The 24374-nt window shown below is 52.5% G+C and overlaps 3 protein-coding genes across 3 annotated transcripts in view; 2 read left to right on the forward strand and 1 right to left on the reverse strand.

The window, feature by feature from the left end:
- Positions 1-24374, forward strand: part of LOC133359975 (uncharacterized) — a 341563-nt gene that overhangs the window by 134317 nt on the left and 182872 nt on the right. The window lies entirely within an intron of this gene.
- LOC133359976 (V-type proton ATPase subunit E 1-like) lies at positions 686-17649 on the reverse strand. Its single transcript, XM_061578542.1, has 9 exons — positions 17454-17649; positions 12701-12766; positions 12387-12496; positions 10404-10470; positions 9394-9483; positions 8512-8580; positions 6876-6970; positions 5669-5756; positions 686-4569 (listed from the first exon to the last, which is right to left on the reverse strand). The coding sequence occupies exons 1-9, from the start codon at positions 17484-17486 to the stop codon at positions 4507-4509; spliced, it is 681 nt and encodes a 226-aa protein (XP_061434526.1). The 5' UTR covers positions 17487-17649; the 3' UTR covers positions 686-4506.
- Positions 11101-24374, forward strand: part of LOC133359920 (histone-lysine N-methyltransferase PRDM9-like) — a 58816-nt gene continuing 45542 nt past the window's right edge. The window contains 1 exon segment of the mRNA XM_061578480.1: positions 11101-11134. The gene's annotated coding sequence lies outside the window, so the exon portion shown is untranslated.

The raw sequence follows: 24374 nt of genomic DNA on the forward strand, positions 1-24374 counted from the left end.
TCACTGGTGAGTCACCGTTTGTCACTCATTTCCCAACGTCTTGTCTCTTCTCACAATTCAAGTTCCTGGAATCAACCCACCCGCGCCTGCAACATGGCTTCATCCCAGAGGTCGCTATCGGGTACCCGGGTACGGGTACCCGTTTGCAACCTCTGGGCTGAACCTCCCTTAGGTTATCGGGTGAAGGGGGCTGTACCCCGTAGTGTTACAGCTGTTGTTACTGTTTAGTTGAAATAAACGCGTTGCCTCGAGAAGACGTCTCCGCGAAGTTTATACCCACAAGATATGGGTGGCAGCGTTGAGTTTCTGGTGCAGTGTTGCGTCTATGGGCAGCGTTGCATCTAAACTTAAACATGTTTTTTTTATATTACTAGGTAAGGCCCCACTGAAATGTGTAGCTCTTTTGCAGAGGTGACCTGCCCATTACAAATGATAGCCCAACAAAGAGGCTCATCACATGGAAATGCATAGCAGCCAAATACTCTAAACACGTCACGTTGATTCTAAATTTGTAGGACCCGGAAAAAAATCCACGTGACCACGGGGAGAGACGCAAACTCCAAATATAGAGCAGCAGCAGCAGGCGTCAGGGTCGGGATCGAAACCACGACCTCCTGTGCACCAGGCGAGGCAGTTAACATCTAGCCACCGTGGCGTCTGGAACACAGCAACAGGCGGGACCGCATGCGATCAATGTGTTCTTTATTTCACGACACGACAACAACGACAACGTCGTCTTACACTCGACAACACGACAGTGGAATTACAGTGAGCCCAGCATAGGTTATCACGGAACCCTCATTAACAACACATTCCTGCTGCGGAGGGAGCTGGTAGGAACGTTGGGTTGCTCGGTCAATGGCCAGGGTCAATGGCGGCGTGGTGTATTCCGCAAATATGCCCGACTGAGGGCGGGCACAAGCCGGCGTGAGTAGGTTAAACGTTGAGTTTTATAAGGGCACCACGGGGTGACCAGCCCCTCCCCACCCAGCCCCACCCCTCCCACCCTCCCCTCTTCACCCAGCCCCACCCCTCCCATTTTTGGATGCACGACGGACGGACACAATAATCCCGTGTGTGCTGGTGTAACCAGGAGGTTCCTACCAGCACTACCACCCTACCCCCCTCACAACTCTCAACGCCAATTCCCTCGCCACGACTTCCCGTACGGGCAGTCCACGCTCTCCCGGAACGCGTCGCTTTCACGGGCAACAATCGATGGCACAACGCGATCGAGTCGAAAGGAGCTTAGCGGCAGAGGTCGCAAACGGGTTTTGATTCCTTACCCGTACCCGGCCGCACCAGGGTCGCAAACGGGTACCTGTACCTGGCCGGGTACGGGTATCGCGTACCCGGTTGCGACCTCTGCTTAGCGCCGAGGCGAGGAGAACGAAGCAGTGTGTACGGAATGGTTCCCCCCTCGGCGTAGGATCGTCATCGTCAAACAGAGCATTGGGATATTGCTGCTGCTGGGGCTGCTTCGAGATGCTACCCACCACGCACCTCGGTGTTTGTCCGGCCTCTGCGTTAGACATCTCTCTCGCGCGTGTTATCGCGGATCCTGCTTTAACCCCCCCCAATCTTGTATATATTATTTATTATCACGCGATTTATCCATTACGCGGTGTTCTTCAGGAAAGCAACCACTACTAATGCCGCGTGACCGGAGAACAGGACTCTTCTACTTACAAAGATTCGACTTGCGAACTTTCAGAGATACGGACAAATCTGTCCGTATGTCCAGTTGCCTGTTCTGTCTCAGAGTAATAAGTTCAACCGTCCCGCGAAATAGATGGCGGCGGCAGTGGTGGTATCTCGATCTGCAGAACATGAAGAACCAGTGGCATCTACATAACGTGAAGAACCATTGACATTCACATCTACAGAACGTGCAGAACCAGTGGCATCCACATCTGCAGATCACGAAAAAGCAGCGGCATCTCCACCTGCAGAACATGAACCAGTGGCATCTACATCTGCAGAACGTGAAGAACCAGTGGCATCTACATCTGCAGAACATGAAGAACCAGTGGTATCTACATCTGCAGAACGTGAAGACCCAGTGGCATCTACATCTGCAGAACATGATGAACCAGTGGCATCTACATCTGCAGAACGTGAAGGACCAGTGGCATCTACTTCTGCAGAACATGATGAACCAGTGGCATTCACATCTACAGAACATGCAGAACCTGCGGCATTCACATCTGCAGATCACGAAGAACCAGTGGCATCTACATCTGCAGAACGTGAAGAACCAGTGGCATTCACATCTGCAGATCACGAAGAAGCAGTGGCATCGACATCTACAGGAAATTATGCAACTTTCAAATCCATTCCCTGTGTTTAGCGTACACGCCGAACAACATGTTTGGAGTCAACTTGAGTAAAGTTGGACTTACGAACAAATAGACTTACGAACACACCTCTAGAACCGAACTCGTTCCGTAAGTAGGAGTGTCCCTGTACGTTGAACTTCTTTCGCGCCACCGTACGTAGCCAACCGTGCTAATCGGAAGTAGCGCAATAAACTAATGTAATGAGTTTTCAATCTAGATGATTATGTAAAAGTGCGTCACAGATCCCAGTTGCTTCCCAATATCGGACGAGCGTTCCAGACGGCCGCAGAAGCGCATCTGAAAGCGCTGCACAATGGCGGCGACCCTACCTCTGCATATCGTGCCGAATCAGTCGGGCGGCAATAACTTTTCATCGGCTGCCAGAGGTCGCAAACGGGTTTTGATTCCTTACCCGTACCCGGCCGCACCAGGGTCGCAAACGGGTACCCGTACCTGGCCGGGTACGGGTAGCCGGGTATCGGGTAGGGTACAGGTATCGGGTACCCGGTTGTGACCTCTGTCGGCTGCCTAATGCTGCTGCTGCTGCTGTGTGGAAGCTACTTGGCTGTCGCTCCACACATGAAGCTCCGGGTCTTTCTCGGCCACAGTAATGCCCGCCCTCACTTCTCTACGCTTGCGAAACGTGGACCCCTCTTATAGAACATCTGCGTCGGTAAGAAACATTGAGGCTGGCCCTGCCGTTGATGATCCATCTTGGGTTTAACCTGCAGGCTGGATTTTGTGAGGAGCTCACAAATCCTTGAAAGATCTGGACAAAGTCCCATGGGTGAGCTCCTCCGGCAGGCAAGGCTGTGTTGGCTGGGTCATGTAGCCCACATGCCCAGCCACCGCATGCCTAAACAGCTTTTGTTCGGCCGGATCGAGGGGGCTAAACGGGCGCGGCACGAGCTGGAGAAAAGATGGATTGATGTGGTATAGAAGGATGTGGAGCTGAGTGGACTTGCGCTCCATCCTGAGTTTAACCAGGCTGGATTGCACTTTTAAATGTAGATTGAAAATGTATTAGTTTTAGAACCGGCTTGTTGTGTTTAGTTTGTTGTCCTTCCGTTCCCGGCACCTCCAATTAGCACGGTTGGCTACGTACGGTGCATGAGAAGTTCAACACCAACACACACACGTACACACTGCTAGTCCTCCACGATTGTGAAATGCACGGAACGACTCCAAGGATACCACTTCTACTACCATTGACGAACACGCAGGGGACACTGAGACGCAGAGAGACAGAGACGGTGAGACGCAGATCGACGCAGAGAGACGGAGAGAGATGGGGAGACAGAGACATGGAGAGACGCACTTTGCTCCATTGAACAGCATCATCACGACCACCACCACCATTACACCATCAATATAAAAGCTTGTAGATTGAAAACTCATTTTGTTAGAGCTGCTTGTTGTTGTTGTGTGTTTAGTTTGTCGTCCTGTCACCCGTCCGCACCTGCGATTAGCGCTGTTGGCTACGTTACGGTGGTGGTGCGAAAGAAGTTCAAACGCACACACACGTACGCACGCACACACACACGTACACACACGTACACGCACACATGCACACACACTCACGTACACACGCACACACACGTACATACACGTACATACACGTACATGCACACGTACACACACACTTGTACATGCGCACATGCACACTCACGTACACACGCACACGTACACACACACACTCACGTACACACACGTACACACACACGTACACACACGCTTACACACGTACACACACACGTACACACACACGTACACACACACACAGGGGCAACCCTCATCCTCTCTCTGTCTCAAGTCTCTGGTTCACAATCACGTGACCCTCAATGAGTCGACTCCTCTGGGTGTTGGTGGTGGGGGGGGAGGGAGGGAGGATGGAGAGGGGGTAGAGAGAGAGGGGGAGAGGGAGGGAGGTAGGGTAGGGGAATGGGGGAGGGAGAGTGGGGAGATTTGGAGAGTGGGGAGATTTGGAGAGCGGGGAGATTTGGGGGGTGGGGAGATTTGGGGGGTGGGGAGATTTGAGGGGTGGGGAGATTTGGAGAGTGGGGAGATTTGGGGCGTGGGGAGATTTGGGGCGTGGGGAGATTTGGGGCGTGGGGAGATTTGGGGCGTGGGGAGATTTGGGGCTCCCTCCAGGAGGGGAAGGCGCTGCTCAGTCCAGGAACTTGCGGTTGGGGTTTGATCCAAAGAGGGAGACCCGGATCTCTGGCAACATCTGTTACGCAAGAATCATCATCATCATCAGCAGCAGTCATCATCATCATCAGTGTCATTATCATCAGCAGCAGTGTCATCATCATCATCAGTGTCGTCATCAGTGTCATAATCAGTGTCATCATCATCATCAGCAGCGTCATCATCATCAGCAGCAGTCATCATCATCATCAGTGTCATCAGTGTCATCATCATCATCAGCAGTATCATCAGCAGTCATCATCATCATAAGTATCATCATCATCATCGTCATCAGTCGCATCATCAGTAGTCATCGTCGTCATCATCATCGGCATCACCAGCAGTGTCATCCTCATCACCTGTAGGATCATCATCAGTAGCATCAGGAATGGGTGAGCGTGAGTGGGAGTGAGTGCATTGGTAGGTGAGTGGGCGAGTGAGTGATTGACCTAATGCGGGTGGTAAGTAGGTGGATGGGTGAGTGGGTGAGTGAGCGATTGGGCATGAGTGAGTGTGTGGTGGATGAGAGTGATTGGGTGAGTGGACAGGTGAACGAGCGAGTGAATGGGTGAGCATGAGTGGGAGTGAGTGCATTGGTGGGTGAGTGGGCGAGCTCGGTAGGCGAGTGGGTAGGTGAGTGCGTGTGTGGGTAGGTGAGTAGCTAGGTGAGTGAGTGGGTAGGCAAGTGCGTGTGTGGGTAGGTGAGAAGGTAGGTGAGTGGGTGGTGAGAAGGTGAGGTGAGTGGGTGTGTGGGTAGCTGAGTGGGGACCTGCTGAGCCCTGAGTTCCAGTCGACTAGGATGTTACAGCACTTGATTTTGTGAGTAGGTAGGTGAGCTGGTAGGCGAGTGCGTGTGTGGGCAGGTGAGTGGGCAGGTGAGTAGGTGAGTGGCTAGGTGAGTGAGTGGGCAGGTGAGTGGGCAGGTGAGTGGGCAGGTGAGTGGGCAGGTGAGTGGGCAGGTGAGTTGGTAGGCGAGTGGATAGGTGAGTGGGTAGGTGAGTAGCTAGTTGAGTAGGTGAGTAGGCAGGTGAGTAGGTGAGTGAGTGGGTAGGTGAGTGGCTAGGTGAGCAGCTAGGTGAGTGAGTGGGTAGGTGAGTGGCTAGGTGAGTGGGCAGGTGCGTGGGTAGCCGGGCGCTGACCTGCTGAGCCATGAGTTCCAGCCGACTCTCCAGGGTGTTGGAGCACTTAATCTTCCCATCCTGACTGTACACCTCCACTCCCCCAGACCTACACACACAGACACGCACACACACAGACACACACGTACACACGCACACACACGCACACACACAGACACACACACGCACACACACAGACACACACACGCACACACACAGACACACACACGCACACAGACACACACACGCACACAGGCACGCGCACACACACAGGCACGCACATACACACGCACGCACACACGCACAGGCACGCACACACACGCACACACACGCACGCACACACACAGGCACGCACACACAGACACACACACGCACGCACACAGACACGCACACACATACAGACACGCACACACACACACAGACACGCACACACACAGACACGCACAAAGCAAAGAAGCCCCGTATAGCCGTTAATAAACCGTTGGGGCAAGTGCTCTTAGCGAGCGGCACCTATGAAGGCTACCGGCACTGTGGCACACGAGGGGGTGGGTGGCCAGCACCACGCCCGGCCGCCTTTGTCTCCCCAGTGGCGATGTTCACTACACACTACACCAGGTACTCATTTGAGGCCGAGTTAACCTAGGGGAGGCCCAGGACCGGTTCAGATAATCGTCACTACTGGTGTTGGTCGTTTAGCGGGAATCAAACTCGGGTCGCCGGGTTCGTAGCGCAGCGTAGCGCTAACCACTACGCTACCGCTCCCCATGCACGCGTACACACACACACACACGCGTACACACACACGTACACATGCGTATACACAGACACGCGTACACACACACACACACGTACACATGCGTATACACAGACACGCGTACACACACACACACGTACACATGCGTATACACAGACACGCGTACACACACACACACGTACACATGCGTATACACAGACACGCGTACACACACACACACGTACACATGCGTATACACAGACACGCGTACACACACACACACGTACACATGCGTATACACAGACACGCGTACACACACACACGTACACATGCGTATACACAGACACGCGTACACACACACACGTACACATGCGTATACACAGACACGCGTACACACGCGCGTACACACATGTACAGACACACAGACGTGTACTGACGCGTACACACACTCACACGCGTACACACAACCACATGTGCGTGCGTGTGCGTGCGTACACTTCAAGAGGCAGGAAGACCGTCTCGTCCACGCGAGCGTCCAGATCTTTCTTGGTGACGTCGCGGTACGTGGGCAGCACCGTCTGCACCGCAGCCTGCATCACCAACATCACCACCATCATCATTACCATCACCACCATCGTCATCATCAACGACATCACCAACATCACCACCATCACCGTCACCACCATCATCACCATCACCACCGTCACTACCATCACCACCATCACCACCATCACCACCATCATCACCACCACCACCATCACCATCGTCATCACCACCATCACCATCGTCATCACCACCATCACCATCGTCATCATCACCAACATCACCACCATCATCATTACCATCACCACCATCATCATTACCATCACCACCATCACCAACATCACCACCGTCACCACCACCATCGTCATCATCACCATCATCACCATCATCACCGTCACCACCATCATCACCGTCACCACCGTCACCACCGTCACCACTGTCACCACCATCAACACGTTCACCATCATCACCACCACCATCACCACCGTCACTACCATCACCGTCACCACCATCACCATCATCACCATCATCACCACCGTCATTACCATCACCACCATCACCACCACCACCGTCACTACTATCACCACCATCACCACCATCAACACTGTCACCACCATCACCATCATCACCAACATCACCACCGTCATTACCATCACCACCATCACCACCACCATCACCAACATCACTACCATCACCACCATCACTACCATCACCACTGTCATTACCACCATTACCACCATCACTATCATCACCATCATCACCATCATCACCACCGTCATCACCACCATCACCACCATCGTCATCATCACCATCATCACCATCATCACCGTCACCACCGTCACCACCATCATCACCATCACCACCGTCACTACCATCACTACCATCAACACCGTCACCACCGTCATCACCACCGTCATCACCACCGTCATCACCACCGTCATCACCATCATCACCATCACCACCATCACCAACATCACCAACATCACCACTGTCATCACCACCGTCATCACCACCGTCATCACCACCATCACCATCATCACCATCACCAACATCACCACCGTCATCACCACCGTCATCACCACCATCACCACCATCATAATCGCCGCCATCATCACCATTACGGCCATCACTACCATCATCACCATCACCACCATCACTACAGTCACCACCGTCACCATCATCACCACCACCATCACTACCATCATCACCACCATCACTACCATCATCACCACCATCACCACCATCACTACCATCATCACCATCACCACTGTTGAAGTGATGGTGGTGATGTTGATGGCGGTGGTGATGGTGATGATGTTGATGGTGGTGGTCGTGATGTCGATGGTGGTGATGATGGTGGTGATGTTGATGATGGTGGTGGATGATGATGATTGTGATGTTGATGATGGTGATGTGATGGTGGTGATGATGTTGATGATGGTGGTGATGGTGATGGTGCTATGATGACGACGGTAGTGACGATGGTGGCCGTGGTGATGACGGTGGTGGTGGTGGTGATGGTGGTGGTGATAGTGGTGGTGGTGATAGTGGTGATGGTGGTGGTGATGTTGCTGGGTGGTGGTGTCACCTTAACCATGGCCACGTCCACCTTACGGCACCGGATAATCACCACGGGCTCCAGCAGCTGGTACAGACCCTGCAACAACAACATCACCATCACCACCATCATCATTACCACCAACATCATCACCACCACCATCACAACCATCGTCATGTCTCTCCGCGTATGTCCCTGTGCATGTTTCTGTGCGTGCGTGTCTCTGTGCGTGTCTCTCCGTGCGTGTCTCTGTGCGTGTCTCTGTGCGTGTCTCTCTCTCCGTGCGTGTCTCTCTCTCCATGCGTGTCTCTGTGCGTGTCTCTGTGCGTGTCTCTCTCTCTCTCCGTGTGTCTCTGTGTGTGTCTCTGTGCGTGTCTCTGTGCGTGTCTCTGTGCGTGTCTCTCTCTCCGTGCGTGTCTCTGTGCGTGTCTCTGCGCGTGTCTCTGCGCGTGTCTCTCTCTCCGTGCGTGTCTCTGTGTGTGTCTCTGTGCGTGTCTCTGTGCGTGTCTCTGTGCGTGTCTCTGTGCGTGTCTCTGTGCGTGTCTCTCTGCGTGTCTCTGTGCGTGTCTCTGTGCGTGTCTCTCTGCGTGTGTCTCTGTGCGTGTCTCTGTGCGTCTCTCTGCGCGTCTCTGTGCGTGTCTCCGCGCGTGTCTCCGCGCGTGTCTCCGTGCGTGTCTCTGTGCGTGTCTCTCTGTGTGTCTCTCTGCGTGTCTCTCTGCGTGTCTCTCTGTGCGTGTCTCTGTGCGTGTCTCTGTGTGTCTCTGCGTATGTGTCTCTGTGCGTGTCTCTGTGCGTGTCTGTGTCTCTCTCTCCGTGCGTCTCTCTGTGCGTGTCTCTGTGCGTGTCTCTGTGCGTGCCTCTCTGTCTCTCTGTGCGTGTCTCTGTGCGTGTCTCTCTCCGTGCGTGCGTCACCTGCAGCAGGAGACCGTCCAGCAGTGCCTGGTAGCGCGCTTGGTTCTTGGTGACCTCCGCCTGCCGACGCCGCCCCTCGCTCAGCAGCTCCTGCACACACGGCCGGGGGGCGGGGGGGAGGGGGGGAGGGGTGGAGGCGGAGGGGAGGGGGGGAGGGGTGGGGGCAGAGGGGGGGGGTCACGTGGTCAAGACGCGACAATTCCAAACTGATCTTGGTGCGGCCCCAGCGACAGCTGTCCCCCTGTGCGTTGACCCAGAATCGTGGTTTATTTGTGGGGAGTTCGGTCTGCGTGAATATCGAGGTCGCGTCGGGAAGCCCGCCGACACCGCCCGGCACGGCCCAATCAGCAAGAGGGTCTCTCCCCGTGTCGCGTTAACGGAGCGCGCCAACTCGTTACGGGCACGGCGCTACAACGGTGGGTCAGAGAGAGCAAAGCCACAACATCATCACTTACGACCTTGTACCTCGTGCAGTGTCAATGTTGCGGATCTACTCTCCAACACACCCGGGGCTGGACCAGTGACGAATTGGCCACGTTCTGTTCACGTGACAAACCTCGCCGATTGGCTGTGTCGGGTGGTGGCCGTTTTAGCGACACATTCATAGATTTACGCGATCTAACCCAAAAAAAACTATATGTTACGGACGATATTGGCTGCGAAAGCCTGCGTGTTAAACCGTTATAATTACCACCGTTACCACCACCGTCACCACCATCATCACCACCATAATCATCACCACCACCATCACCACCATCACCACCGTCACCACCACAGTCACCACCGTCACCACCACAGTCACCACCGTCACCACCACAGTCACCACCGTCACCACCATCACCACCACCGTCACCACCACCGTCACCATCACCGTCACCACCACCGTCACCACCACCGTCACCACCACCGTCACCACCACCACTGTCACCACCACCACTGTCACCACCACTACCGTCACCACCACCACCGTCACCACCACCACCGTCACCACGACCACCACCACAGGTCACCTGCACGAGGTCCTCGCGAGCTCGGAGCACCTTGAGCCGGGCCTGGTTCATCAGGTTGGACATCTGTCTGTGGACGGGGAATTTGGGGGTGGGGGGAGATAGAGGGAGGGAGAAGAGAGGGGGGGAGGCAGGGAGAGGGGGTAGAGAGGAGAGAGAGGAGAAGAGATGGGGGGAGAGGGAGAGTGAGAGGAGAGGGGGGGGAAGGAGAGAGGGGGGGGGAGAGAGGGGGGAGACGGAGGGGAGACGGAGAGGGGGGAGAGGGGGGGGGGAGAGTGAGAGTGAGTGGGGAGAGGGGGGAGAGGGAGGGGAGAGTGGGGAGAGGGAAAGAGAGGGGGAGAGAGGGGGAGAGTGAAAGAGAGGGGGAGAGAGGGGGAGAGTGAATGGAGGAGAGAGGGGGGAGAGAGCGGGAAAGCCAGAGGGGGGGGAGGGAGAGAGTGGGAGGGAGGGAGAGAAAGATGGGGAGAGTGGGAGGAATGCGGGGGAGAGGAGATGGAGGGAAAAAAAGAGAGGGGGAGAGAAGGAGAAAGAGAGAGGAGAAGGGAGAGAGAGAAGAGAGACAGAGGGTGAGAGAGAGGGTGAGAGAGAGGGGCGAGAGAATCAGAATATTTATACTCGAGGAATCCAATGAGCTATGAAGCTCTTTGTTCACAGGACATCCAGAAGAGGGCACGGGGTCAGAACCACAAGCGACGCTGCACACAACCACGACAGGGCTGCACAGTGGAGGAACGGTAAAGCTAATCACCGTAATATACAAACACACAATCCTATTATTATATGTTGGCACTGGCAAAGGAGGTCTAATGATGTAGATGCTCACCCCGAGCCCTCGTTACTTTGATAGCGCAGCATTGTCTTTGAGCTGTGGACGCCTTTTGGCGTCCTCTGGTCGAGCAATAATTGGGTCGAGGCTCAAAAGAAAGCCGTCTCTGGTGTGGACCAATCAGTTTCAAGGACGATGCATATATTAACATAGTATGTTTTTTGTTTGCATTTTGACTGCAAGTATTGTGGTTAATGCAGACATGAATCCTCGTAAAAAGGTTTCAGTTTTGTTGCCAGAAAAAAGGGGAAAAACCCCCCTATTATTATAACCACAGAGTAAGTTTCACCCTCTCTGTCCTTGCACTGGTCGCCTGTTGGTGATGTTCGCTGGTCTAACGCCGGCGGTGAGACTGGGCCATGAATAACACGGCGACCGTCACTCTGGTGGAGGCCAATCAGTTTCAAGGACAATGATGTCACGTCATTATTAGTATCAGAGCCATGTTTGTTTACATGGTTTGCCACATACTCAGAGACCCAGAGACCCATACTCATAGCGACCTATAGACCCATACTCATAGAGGCCAATCGAGACTTACATTGACCCACACTCATAGATACCCACAGAGACCCAGACCCATACTCATAGACTCAGACACCCAGAGAGACCCATACTCATAGAGACCCATACTCAGAGACCGACAGAGACCCACAGAGACCCAGACCCATACTCAGACTCACAGACACCCACAGAGACCCATACTCAGAGACCGACAGAGACCCACGGAGACTCATACTCATAAAGACCCAGTTATAGAGCCCCACAGAGACCCATACTCAGATACCCACAGAGACCCATAGACCCATACTCAGAGACCCTTACTCATAGAGACCCACAGAGACCCATACTCAAAGAAACCCATACTCAGAGACCCACAGAGACCCATACTCAAAGAGACCCACAAGGAGACCCGCAGATACTGATACTCAGAGACCCACAGACACCCACAGAGACCCACAGTTTACACCACTTCCTCCCTGAGGTCTGCCCGGGGGAGAGCTGTTGGCTTTGTGAGAATGGAAACTACCTCCACCACCTCCACCACCACCTCCACCACCACCTCCACCACTACCTCCATCACCACCAGCACCAGCACCACCACCAGCACCACCATCAGCACCACCAGCACCACCAGCACCACCACCACCACCACTCACATCTTCTTCTGCTGGTCGATCTGCTTCTCCTTCTTCTCGTAGTGCTCCATGATCTTGAGGCGCTGAGTCTGCACCAGGCGGCCCTTCTCAATGTTGAACTCCTCCTCCGCCTAGACAGACAGAGACGGACAGAGACGGACAGAGACGGACAGACACAAAGACAAAGGTCCCCCGGGTAGGCTTGCAACAAACGGGCGGGAGGAGCAAGAAAAGAGCGAGGGTAGGAGGTAGGATGAGGGAGGAAGGATGAGAAGGGTGGAAGGACGGAGGGAGTTTCAGCGCAGGGAGGGAGTTTCAGCGCAGGGAGGGCTCACCTTAGCGTCGATCTCCTCCGCTTTCTCGTTGGCCTCTTGCTCGATGAAAGCCATCATGTGCTTTATCTGCCAACAACAAAGACAAAGATACCCCCTGTAGAACTCACTCACCCACTCACACACCCATTGACTCACCCACTCACCCACCCACCCACTGACTCACAAACTCACTCACACACTCACACATGCACTGACTCACCCACCCACTGACTCACTCACTCACCCACCCACCGACTCACAAACTCACTCAGCCACTCACCCACCCACTGAATCATGCACTCACACACTCAATCACCCACTGACCCACACACCCACTGACTCACACACTCACTCATTCACTCACCCACCCACTAAATCACGGACTCACACACTCACCGACACACACTCAGCTACTCAGCCACTCACACACCCACTGAGTCACACACTCACCCACTGACTCACACACCCACTCAAGCACACACTCACTGACTCAGGCACTCAGCCACTCACCCACCCACTGACTCACCCATCCACTAACTCACTCACTGACTCAGGCACTCAGCCACTCACCCACCCACTGACTCACCCATCCACTAACTCACTCACTCACTGACTCACGCACTCAGCCACTCACCCACCCACTGACTCACCCATCCACTAACTCACTCACTCACTGACTCAGGCACTCAGCCACTCACCCACCCACTGACTCACCCATCCACTAATTCACTCACTCACTGACTCAGGCACTCAGCCACTCACCCACCCACTGACTCACCCATCCACTAACTCACTCACTCTCTGACTCAGGCACTCAGCCACTCACCCACCCACTGACTCACCCATCCACTAACTCACTCACTCACTGACTCAGGCACTCAGCCACTCACCCACCCACTGACTCACCCATCCACTAACTCACTCACTCACTGACTCAGGCACTCAGCCACTCACCCACCCACTGACTCACCCATCCACTAACTCACTCACTCACTGACGCAGGCACTCAGCCACTCACCCACCCACTGACTCACCCATCCACTAACTCACTCACTGACTCACGCACTCAGCCACTCTCCCACCCACTAACTCACCCATCCACTAACTCACTCACTCACTGACTCACACACTCAGCCACTCACCCACCCACTGACTCACCCATCCACTAACTCACTCACTCACTGACTCACGCACTCAGCCACTCATCCACCCACTGACTCGCCCATCCACTAACTCACTCACTCACGACACCCAAAGACAAGCATCCCTCGTATAGGCTTCACAGACTGTTGGGGCAAGTGTTGCTAGCTAACAGCAGCACCTACGAAGGCCGGCACTGTAGCACACGAGGGGGTGGGGTGGCCAGAACTACGCCCGGCCGCCTTTGTCTCCCCAGTGGCGATGTTTCCTACACATCGCACCGGATACTCATTCGAGGCCGAATCGACCTAGGGGAGGCCCAGGACCGGTTCAGATAATCCTGACCGGTGTTGATGGCCGTGAGCGGGAGTCGAACTCGGGTGATTGCCCGGTTCGTAGCGCAATGCAAGCGCGCTAACCGCAGCGCCACCGCTCCCCGCACTCCGTGTTGTACTCATAACAATATTATTACAACCCAGCTTAAATATACGCTCCAAGCCTGGGGTGTTTCATTCAGATGCTGTCTTCCCGACAGCCCTGTTCTTCACCTGAGGACGGCTGCTTGCGTTGTGGCCGAAACGTCGTGAGAATTTTTAGTATTTTATTATTTCCCTTCTACGTGACTTTACCGAAAGAACCAAGAAGATGAATCCCTGCAGTCACGAAAGCTTTAAATCGAAATTTAATATTATTACATTTTCGTGATATCTCCTTGAGACGTCAATGACCGTGATTATATCGCCTCGCTTTCTGGAAGTTGTGTCATTTCGGCAGCGTTTGTTCAGCAAATGCACACACACACACAAAATTAACCCGTGAAAACAAAGTTTTTCACTATAAATCCTTTATATGCGTGGCATCGGTTTTATTTTATTATTCATTTCTGTTTTTATCGAGTAAGAGTTTCATTTTTATCACATTGGTATTTTAAATTAAATATGAAAAAAAAAATTCCTAAAAAGAGGAAAATTTTGGAAAAAAAAAATTCACGAACATAAATTGTCACGCACAACGAGTCTGCGTGCAGAATGTCAGCTCGATTGGATCACGGCAAGTGGGTTAAAAACGACCGAAAGATTTGCACGGTCGTAAGCGCGCAAGCAAGCAAGCAAGTGAACTTAATATAAAGGATTTTAAAAAACCCTGGACCCGTTTCAGACATTCAGTGCCTCAGCAGCAGCAGAGCCTGGCTCTGCTTGAATCAATGATGACGAATTTCCCCAGATGTCTATAGGCAAGGGCCGGTTTCAACATTCAGTGTATCAGCAGCAGAGCCTGGCTCTGCTTGAATCAATGATGACGAATTTCCCCAGATGTCTATAGGCAAGGGCCGGTTTCAACATTCAGTGTATCAGCAGCAGAGCCTGGCTCTGCTTGAATCAATGATGACGAATTTCCCCAGATGTCTATAGGCAAGGGCCGGTTTCAACATTCAGTGTATCAGCAGCAGAGCCTGGCTCTGCTTGAATCAATGATGACGAATTTCCCCAGATGTCTATAGGCAAGGGCCGGTTTCAACATTCAGTGTATCAGCAGCAGAGCCTGGCTCTGCTTGAATCAATGATGACGAATTTCCCCAGATGTCTATAGGCAAGGGCCGGTTTCAACATTCAGTGTATCAGCAGCAGAGCCTGGCTCTGCTTGAATCAATGATGACGAATTTCCCCAGATGTCTATAGGCAAGGGCCGGTTTCAACATTCAGTGTATCAGCAGCAGAGCCTGGCTCTGCTTGAATCAATGATGACGAATTTCCCCAGATGTCTATAGGCAAGGGCCGGTTTCAACATTCAGTGTATCAGCAGCAGAGCCTGGCTCTGCTTGAATCAATGATGACGAATTTCCCCAGATGTCTATAGGCAAGGGCCGGTTTCAACATTCAGTGTATCAGCAGCAGAGCCTGGCTCTGCTTGAATCAATGATGACGAATTTCCCCAGATGTCTATAGGCAAGGGCCGGTTTCAACATTCAGTGTATCAGCAGCAGAGCCTGGCTCTGCTTGAATCAATGATGACGAATTTCCCCAGATGTCTATAGGCAAGGGCCGGTTTCAACATTCAGTGTATCAGCAGCAGAGCCTGGCTCTGCTTGAATCAATGATGACGAATTTCCCCAGATGTCTATAGGCAAGGGCCGGTTTCAACATTCAGTGTATCAGCAGCAGAGCCTGGCTCTGCTTGAATCAATGATGACGAATTTCCCCAGATGTCTATAGGCAAGGGCCGGTTTCAACATTCAGTGTATCAGCATCAGCATCAGCAGCGAGTGAGTTTGGAGCGAGGAAGGGGGGGGGAGCACGCGCGCGTCACGTGACTTGTTTTATTTCACATCCGGTTTAAATTCTCCCCCCCCCCCCATCATCACGTGAGACGACAACGACGACTTCCGATTTAAAGACACGAACACCGGCTTGTGTGGCGGTGGTGGCGGTGGTGGCATGAGGCTTTGACGACACAACTACCACCACCACAACCACCAGCACAACCACCAGCACAACCACCACCACAACAACAACCACCAACACAACCACCAACACAACCACCAACACAACCACCACCAACACAACAACAACCACCAACACAACCACCACCAACACAACCACCACCACACCCACCTACACAACCACCACCACCAACACAACCACCACCACAACCACCACAACCACCAGCACAACCACCAGCACAACCACCACCACCACAACCACCACCAACACAACCACCACCACGACACCATATTGTATTCCCGTGCCACCCGTGGTGTTGGCGTTGTAACGAACGCGATCTTTTACTACGTACGGCGAGAAAGAAGCTCAACGTAGTGTTACATTCATTCAAAATACAGTACAGAGTACACAAAGACAAAGGTTCCCCCAGGTAGCCTCTAACAGGCTGTAGGGGCAAGTGCTGTTAGTAGCGAGTGGCACCTCGCCCTACACACAGAGACAAAGGTTCCCCCAGGTAGCCTCTAACAGGAGTGTAGGGGCAAGTGCTGTTAGCAAGCGGGTAGCAGCAGCGTCTATGAATGCCGGCACTGGTACACCACGCCCGGCCGCCTTTGTCTCCCCCAGTGCTAGCGATGTCTACTACTACTCCACACCGCTACACCAGGTACTCATTTGAGGCTGAGTCGACCTAGGGGAGGAGGCCCAGGTGCGGTGTTGGTGGTGGCGCTAACCACTACACCACCGCTCACCAACCATACATAGTACAGTACAACATACATAGTACAGTACAACATACGTAGTACAGTATAACGTACGTCCAAAATGCAGATTGTAAACACACAACCGGTGTAGTGCTACACTATACACTACACTACTATGCACTACACTACTATTATACACTACACACTACACTACTACACTATACACTACTATACACTACACTGCACTACTATACACTACACTACTATACACTACAATACACACTACACTACTAAACACTCCCAGCCACCATGATGATGATGAGAGACGCAGACGCCACATACACAGCAGGCATCGTCAGGGGTCGGGATCGAACCCACGACCTCCTGTAGACCGGGCGAGGTCGTCAACATCTCCCAGCCACCGTGGTGCCATCACGGTTCGATTCAATGGAACCGCGGCCCGCGATGCTACAGCCGGGTCGCCCCCCTCACCTGCTTCTGAACGTCCGCATCGCTGAGCGCCATCTCGCCGAACAAGAAACAGACAGGAGGGAGGAGGAGAAATGGCGAATGTGACAATGGGAGTTGACGATTAAATTATCGCGGATTTTTTAATAAAAATTTGTAATTTTTTGCGAATCCCCGTCAGCCGCCTTCCGTCGCTCGCTCTGCCCTCAGCCGAATGGGAGCCGGGGGGGGTGGGGCAGGAGGGGGGTGAGGGGTAGAGGGGGAGGGGCCAAGGTGCGGGGGGATAATGGAGCTCTCTGATTGGCTTAACGCGCCGAGTGGGTGGGGTGAAGGGTGGAGGGGGGGATGATACGGCTCTCTGATTGGTTCAACGCGCTGAGTTGCGGAGTGTACGGAGGGGAGGGGTGAGGAGGGAAGAGGGGGGGTGATACGGGTGTTTGATTGGCTCAACGCGTCGAGAGGGGCGCTTCGAAGCGTGGAGGGGAGGGGGCAGGGGGGATAATGCAGCTCTCTGATTGGCTAAACGCTCTGAGTTGGGGCGTGTACAGGGGGAGGGTTAGAGGGGTGGGGGTGCGGGGGGGATAATGCGGCTCTCTGATTGGCTCACGCCGCAAAGATAACGCGCCCGGCAAGAGAGTTCGCCCTCCCCCCTTCGTGATTGGCTGAGGGGTGCGCTGTGGGCGGTCCCCACTCCTCATCACGTGCTGCGCTTTTGAGATGTGGGGGAGCTCGCAGCCAATCACAGCCCTGAGCTCTCAAGTCCCGGACTGTTCCACTTTACTTGTAGGGAGCGGCTAAAATAGGGGGAAATTAATTTTATTTACTCTAAAGTCTAAACTATTTTAATTTTATATATGAAGTTTATGAAACTATATTTTTTAGCAAATTTTCTAGCATTTCATAAACGAATGCGATGGTTAATTATGTTTCAAACGCTAAGGAAAAGAAATATAAATGTAAGTGAATATAAGATGCACCCCCTCCCGTTGTGTGATGTGGTGGTCCCACCCAACTCGCGTCTCGTGCGCAGTGACGTCACCAATCATTACGAAATCGATTCGATTCCTCGGTAACAATTCTTCCCACGCGTATGATTCCATTATATAGTTCCGCGATTAGTAATCGATTATTTAGAAGTCTGATTATATATTTCTGCAGGAGTGGCGCTGCATTATAATAACGGAATAGAGTCAGAAAATATATGATGAATTGATTTTTTTATTTAAAAAAATCGCCGAATCGATAAAGCTTAAATCCTTACTGAGTATAATTGTTTTGCCTATCGTAATCGATTCAAGAAGCGATTCCACCGTACCCGTTTGTATTGATTCAATTAATTCGATTAATTCAATTAAATTTATCGATTCAAATCCAACCGTTTGTCCAATCAGCGCAGACCAATCATATTAATGATGGCTTGCATACATTAGTGGTACCATGGGTTGACTGCTGTGCCAGGCTAGGTGCAGGAGGAGGTCACTGGACAGACATAGCAGGTGCCATGGGTTGACTGCTGTGTCAGGTTAGGTGCAGCAGGTCACTGGACAGATCCTGCAGGTGCCATGGGTTGACTACTGTGCCAGGCTAGGTGCAGGAGGAGGTCACGGGATAGACCCAGCAGGTGCCATGGGTTGACTGCTGTGCCACGCTAGGTGCAGGAGGAGGTTGACTGCTGTGCCAGGCTAGGTACAGGAGGAGGAGGTCACGGGACAGACCCAGCAGGTGCCATGGGTTAACTGCTGTGCCAGGCTAGGTGCAGGAGGAGGAGGTCACGGGACAGACCCAGCAGGTGCCATGGGTTGACTGCTGTGCCAGGCTAGGTGCAGCAGGAGGTCAAGGGGCAGACCCAGCAGGTGCCATGGGTTGACTGCTGTGCTCGGCTAGGTGCAGCAGGAGGTCACGGGGCAGACCCTGCAGGTGCCATTGGTTTACGGCTGTGCCAGGCTTATTTTGGATGATACGTGTTAAACTGTCATGGGTTTACTGCTGTGCCAGGCTAGATGTTAACTCCCTCACCTGGTGTACAGGAGATCGTGGGTTTGATCCTGTACCCTGACGACGCCTGCTGCTGTATATGTGGAGTTGGCATGTCTCTCTCTCCCTGTGGTGGTCACTGCGTGGATTTTATCTCCGGGTCCTCCGGTTTTTCCCTCCACATTAGAATCATCGTACATTTCCACGTGGTGATGATGATGATGATGACAGCCACCTGGCTGAGCTGATATCATTCATGATGACCCAGTACCGCTTCTGACAAAAGAGCTACACAACTCAGTGGGGTCTTAACTGGTAACAATAAAAAATAGTTTAGTTTTAGTATGGGTCTCGATGAGTATGGATCTCTATGATTCTATGAGTCTGTGGGTCTAAGGGTCTATGTGAGTCTCTGGGTCTCTGTGTGTGTCTATGGGCCTCTACGAGTACAGTATGTAGAATCAAGCGTTTAGACTTTGGCTGACGCTATGAATTACCACGCGAAGATGATGATATCAGCCACTCGTTTGAGCTGTTATCATTTGTGATGGCGACGTCGCTCCTGGAAAAGAGCTGCATTGCTAATGTGGGGCTTTGCCCGATAACAATAAACATAGTTTAGTGTGGGTCTCTCAGAGTGTGGGTCTCTATGGGTCTCTGAGTCTGTTGAAACTCGTGTTTAGAGTATTTGGCCGCTGCTATAAATATCCACGTGATTATGATAATATCAGCTACTTGGTCGAGATGCTATCATTTGTGTTGGCCAGGTGCCTTCTGACAAAAGAGCTACACAGCTCAGTGAGGCTTTACCCTGTAACAGTAAAACGTAGCTTACACTGCACCGTGACTTTATAGCGTTTAACCCATGGCACCTGCTGGTTCTGTCCCGTGACTTCCTGCTGCCAGCAGCGAACCGTCCACACCTCACGTGGCAGCCTCAAAGTGCACCCAGCCAGTGCCGGATGATCCTAGTAGCAAAATAAGAAACATAAAAAAAAACTTTTTTTAAAACACGCTTTAATGAAATGTACCGTACTAGCAATGGAAGAACTTCACGACTCCAGGAAGTGGCCCCGAAGCTTGCCATAACGTAAGGGGCAGTGGTGATTTACAGCCAACGTCAGTTGAGCGTGGACAATTAGACCCAACTCGAAACATCTATATATATAAAATCGCGAATCTGTCTGTCTGTCTGTGTGTCGCCGGACCATACGCACTTTCATTGGACGCCGGTTGCCCCTGGCAATGGCTAGCGACGCCTTCGCCGCTTTCATTGGACGGCGGTTGCTCCTGGCAACGGCTAGCGACGCCTTCGCCGCGGGCTGCAGTTTCATTGGACGGCGGTTGCCCCTGCCAACGGGTAGCCACGCCTTCGCCGCTTTCATTGGACGGCGGTTGGCCCTGCCAACGGATAGCGACGCCTTCGCCAAGGCCTGGACGCCATTTTTAATTGCAGTTAAAAATAGGCGCACGCAGTAACACGCGACTCTGACGTAAATTCATTGAAAGTTTCACTTCCTCTTCACTCCCCCCCCCCACCACAATGTGTGCTATTACTATTCTAGGGTTGGTACATTATGAAATTATAGCGATTACACACTATTATTGTAGCGCGGGGCGGGGGAACGCCACCCGTACCCTGCCTCTGCCGGGTGGCCAATTTAGGCGAGGCCGGAGGCTCTGCACGCTACTAGGCCTCCACACCCACCACGCGACTCTGAGGTAAATTCATCAAAGTTTCACGTCCTTTTCACTCCCCCCCCCACCACAATGTGTGCAATTAATATTACTTTTAAACCCAATGCGCCAATAATCTATTCTTTAAATGATGAATGTACAAATAGTCATTAAGCTGAGTGAGCGTACTGACAGTCTATAATGTAAACTGTAGCCTGCTTATTAAATTGCCTGAGTGTACTGGCAGTCTATAATGTAGACTGTAGCCTGCTTATTAAGCTCCGTGAGCGTACTGCCACTCTATCATGTAGACTCTAGCCTGCTTATGAAGCTGAGTGGCTGTACTGCCAGTATATAATGTAGACTGTAGCCTGGTTATTATAATCGATTCTTTAAATGTTCTTTGTACAAATAGTCATTAAGCTGGTTGAGCATACTGCCCGTCTATAATGTAGACTGTAGCCTGCTTATTCAGCTGCCTGGGTGTACTGCCAGTCTATCATGTACACTGTAGCCTGGTTATGAACTAAAGTTAGTCAATTTGTAACACGTACGCCGATTCCCACTCACGGCCACCACCGGTGACGATTATTTGAACCCGACCTGGGCCTCCCCTAGGTCGACTCAGCCTCACACGAGTAACTGGTGTCGTGTGTGAACATCGTCACTCGGGAGACAAAGGCGGCCGGCCGTGGTGAATCCAAGTACCCGGGCGAAGCCGGGTAGTAAAGCTAGTAACATATAAAAAAGATGGTTTAAAATCTTTTTTTTTTAATGATAGAATAAAGTATTGTCATCAATATGACATAAGTATACCAAGTTTGCAGTCGATAGCACATTGGGAAGTGGGTTAAAATTGAGTTACAAGATTAAAGGATACAACAACAGAGTGAGTTAAATAAAAGCGTGTAAAAAAGTTGCTACAAATGCTACGGGCCCCGCACTTTTAAGGGCCCCTCGCTAAATGCTTTCAAGCTCTTAATTCCGGTTCAGTGATTCTGCACTTGCTCTATTACTGTAGTACTATACCACCTTCAACTTTTATGAACGATTGGGACGTTTAAGGTTAGCGATTTGTCGTATTATCTGGCTGTATAGCAAATGAAAATATGTAATTACTTTACTGTGCAAGTTAACAATTTGTGTTTTTAAAATGTACGTGTTTTTATTGTATTTAGGACCCCTTTAACACATTCCTGTGGAGGGAGCTAGCTGGTAAGAACGTTGGGCTGCTCGGTCAATGGCCAGGGTCAATGGCCAGGGTCAACGGCGGCGTGGTGTATTCCGTAAAAATGGTCGACTGTGAGGGCGGGCACAAGCCGGCGTGAGTAGGTTAAACATTGAGTTTTATAAGGGCACCACGGGGTGACCAGCCCCTCCCCACCCAGCCCCACCCTCCCACCCCCCACCCAGCCCCTCCCCACCCTCCCCTCCCCACCCTCCCCACCCAGCCCCTCCCACCCTCTCCACCCAGCCCCTCCCTACCCTCTCCACCCAGCCCCTCCCTCCCCACCCAGCCCCTCCCTGCACGACGGACGGACGGACACAATAATCCCCTGTGGGCTGGTGTAACCAGGAGGTTCCTACCAGTAGTAAAGTGAGGATTGTATCTCACGCGAATTTTAAATCGTGTAAGATTTACGCTACGAGACGACTTCACGTTACGATTACAGCTACACATCTCGTACAGTGTTGATACGAGCGACTAGTTAATTGTACAAGATTTACTTTGCACTGAATGAGAATGTCGCGGTGAAGATTACCTTATAATATAACGTGATTTGATACGGATTGCATCACATTCTGATTACCTTACCCTCAGTGCCGGATAAAGTTAGTTCGGGGCCTGTAGCATGTGCTATAAAGGGGCCCAATTATTATTTTTTAAACGTAAACATTAAAACACATTTTTTACTTGCACAGTAAAGTATTTCAATTTTTTCATTTGCTATACAGCCGGATAATACGACTAATCGCTAACCTTAAACACCCAGTCGTTCATAAAAAAAAGTTGAAGGCGGTATAGTACTATAGTAATAGAGCAAGTACAGAATCAATTAACCCGAATTGATATCTTGAAATCATTTAGCGCGAGGCCCTTGAAGGTGCGGGGCCCGTAGCATTTATAGCAATTTTTGCGACTCCGATAATAACCCCCCCCACTCCCCACTCCCCCACCCCATCACTCCCTCACCACTCCCCCACCACTCTCCCGCCACTCCCCCCACCACTCTCCCGCCACTCCCCCCACCACTCCCCCACCCCATCACTCCCCCCACTCCCACTCCCCCCCCACCCCCCCACTCCCCCCACCCCCCCACCCCATGACTCCTCCCACTCCCCCACCCCATCACTCCCCCACCACTCCCCCACCCCCCACCCCATAACCCCCCATCCCCCACCCCATCACTCCCCCCACCCCCCACTCCCCCCACCCCCCATTCCCCCCACCCCCCCCAAACCCCCCACTCCCAACCCCCCTCTCACTCCCCATCACTCCCCCCACTCCTCCCACCACTCACCAACCGCCATTCTGCCCCCACTCACCCCCACCCCCTCGTCCCCCTCCTCCCCACCCCCCACTCCCCCAACCGCCATTCCGCCCCCACCCCCCACTCCCCCACCCCATCACTCCCCCCCACCCCTCTCACCCTCCACTCACCCCCACCCCCTCCTCCCCCCCACCCCCCACTCCCCTCCCCCACTCCCCCCCACCACCACCAACCGCCGCCATTGGCCACTGAGTGACGGTGACGTCACCACGGCGCCTGTGCCAGGCTGGGTGCACTTCGAGGCTGCCGCGTGAAGTGTCGACGGCTCGACACTGAGGTGGTGACGTCACGCGAGCGTTGTGTTTAACGATTTAACCACGTGACGATATTACGATATTAGCGTAAAGATATGAGCATTAGCTGAAGTGATGTGAATACGTTCGGATTACCTCAAGTAATGTTACATTTACCTGAGGCGATGTTACCTCCCGCGAGGTAAAGTTACGTCGCCTGAGGTAAAGTTACCTCACCTTCCATTGCATTCCGATTACCTTACCCTGAGGTAATAATCACGCGATAATTGTGTTTAATGATTTAACTACGTGAGAATATTACAATATGGGCATTAGCTGAAGTGATGTGAATACGTTCGGTTTACCTCAAATGTTACATTTACCTGAGTTAATGTTACCTCACATGAGGTAAAGTTACCTCACCTGAGGTAATGTTACCTCATCTGAGGTAAAGGTTACCTCTATCTTAGGTAACCTGAGGTTACCTCAGGTGGAGGTAAAGCTGGAGC

Source organism: Lethenteron reissneri, chromosome 66, assembly GCF_015708825.2.
Source record: "Lethenteron reissneri isolate LAM-NWPU_2019-01 chromosome 66, ASM1570882v1, whole genome shotgun sequence".
Taxonomy (NCBI): Eukaryota; Metazoa; Chordata; class Hyperoartia; order Petromyzontiformes; family Petromyzontidae; genus Lethenteron; species Lethenteron reissneri.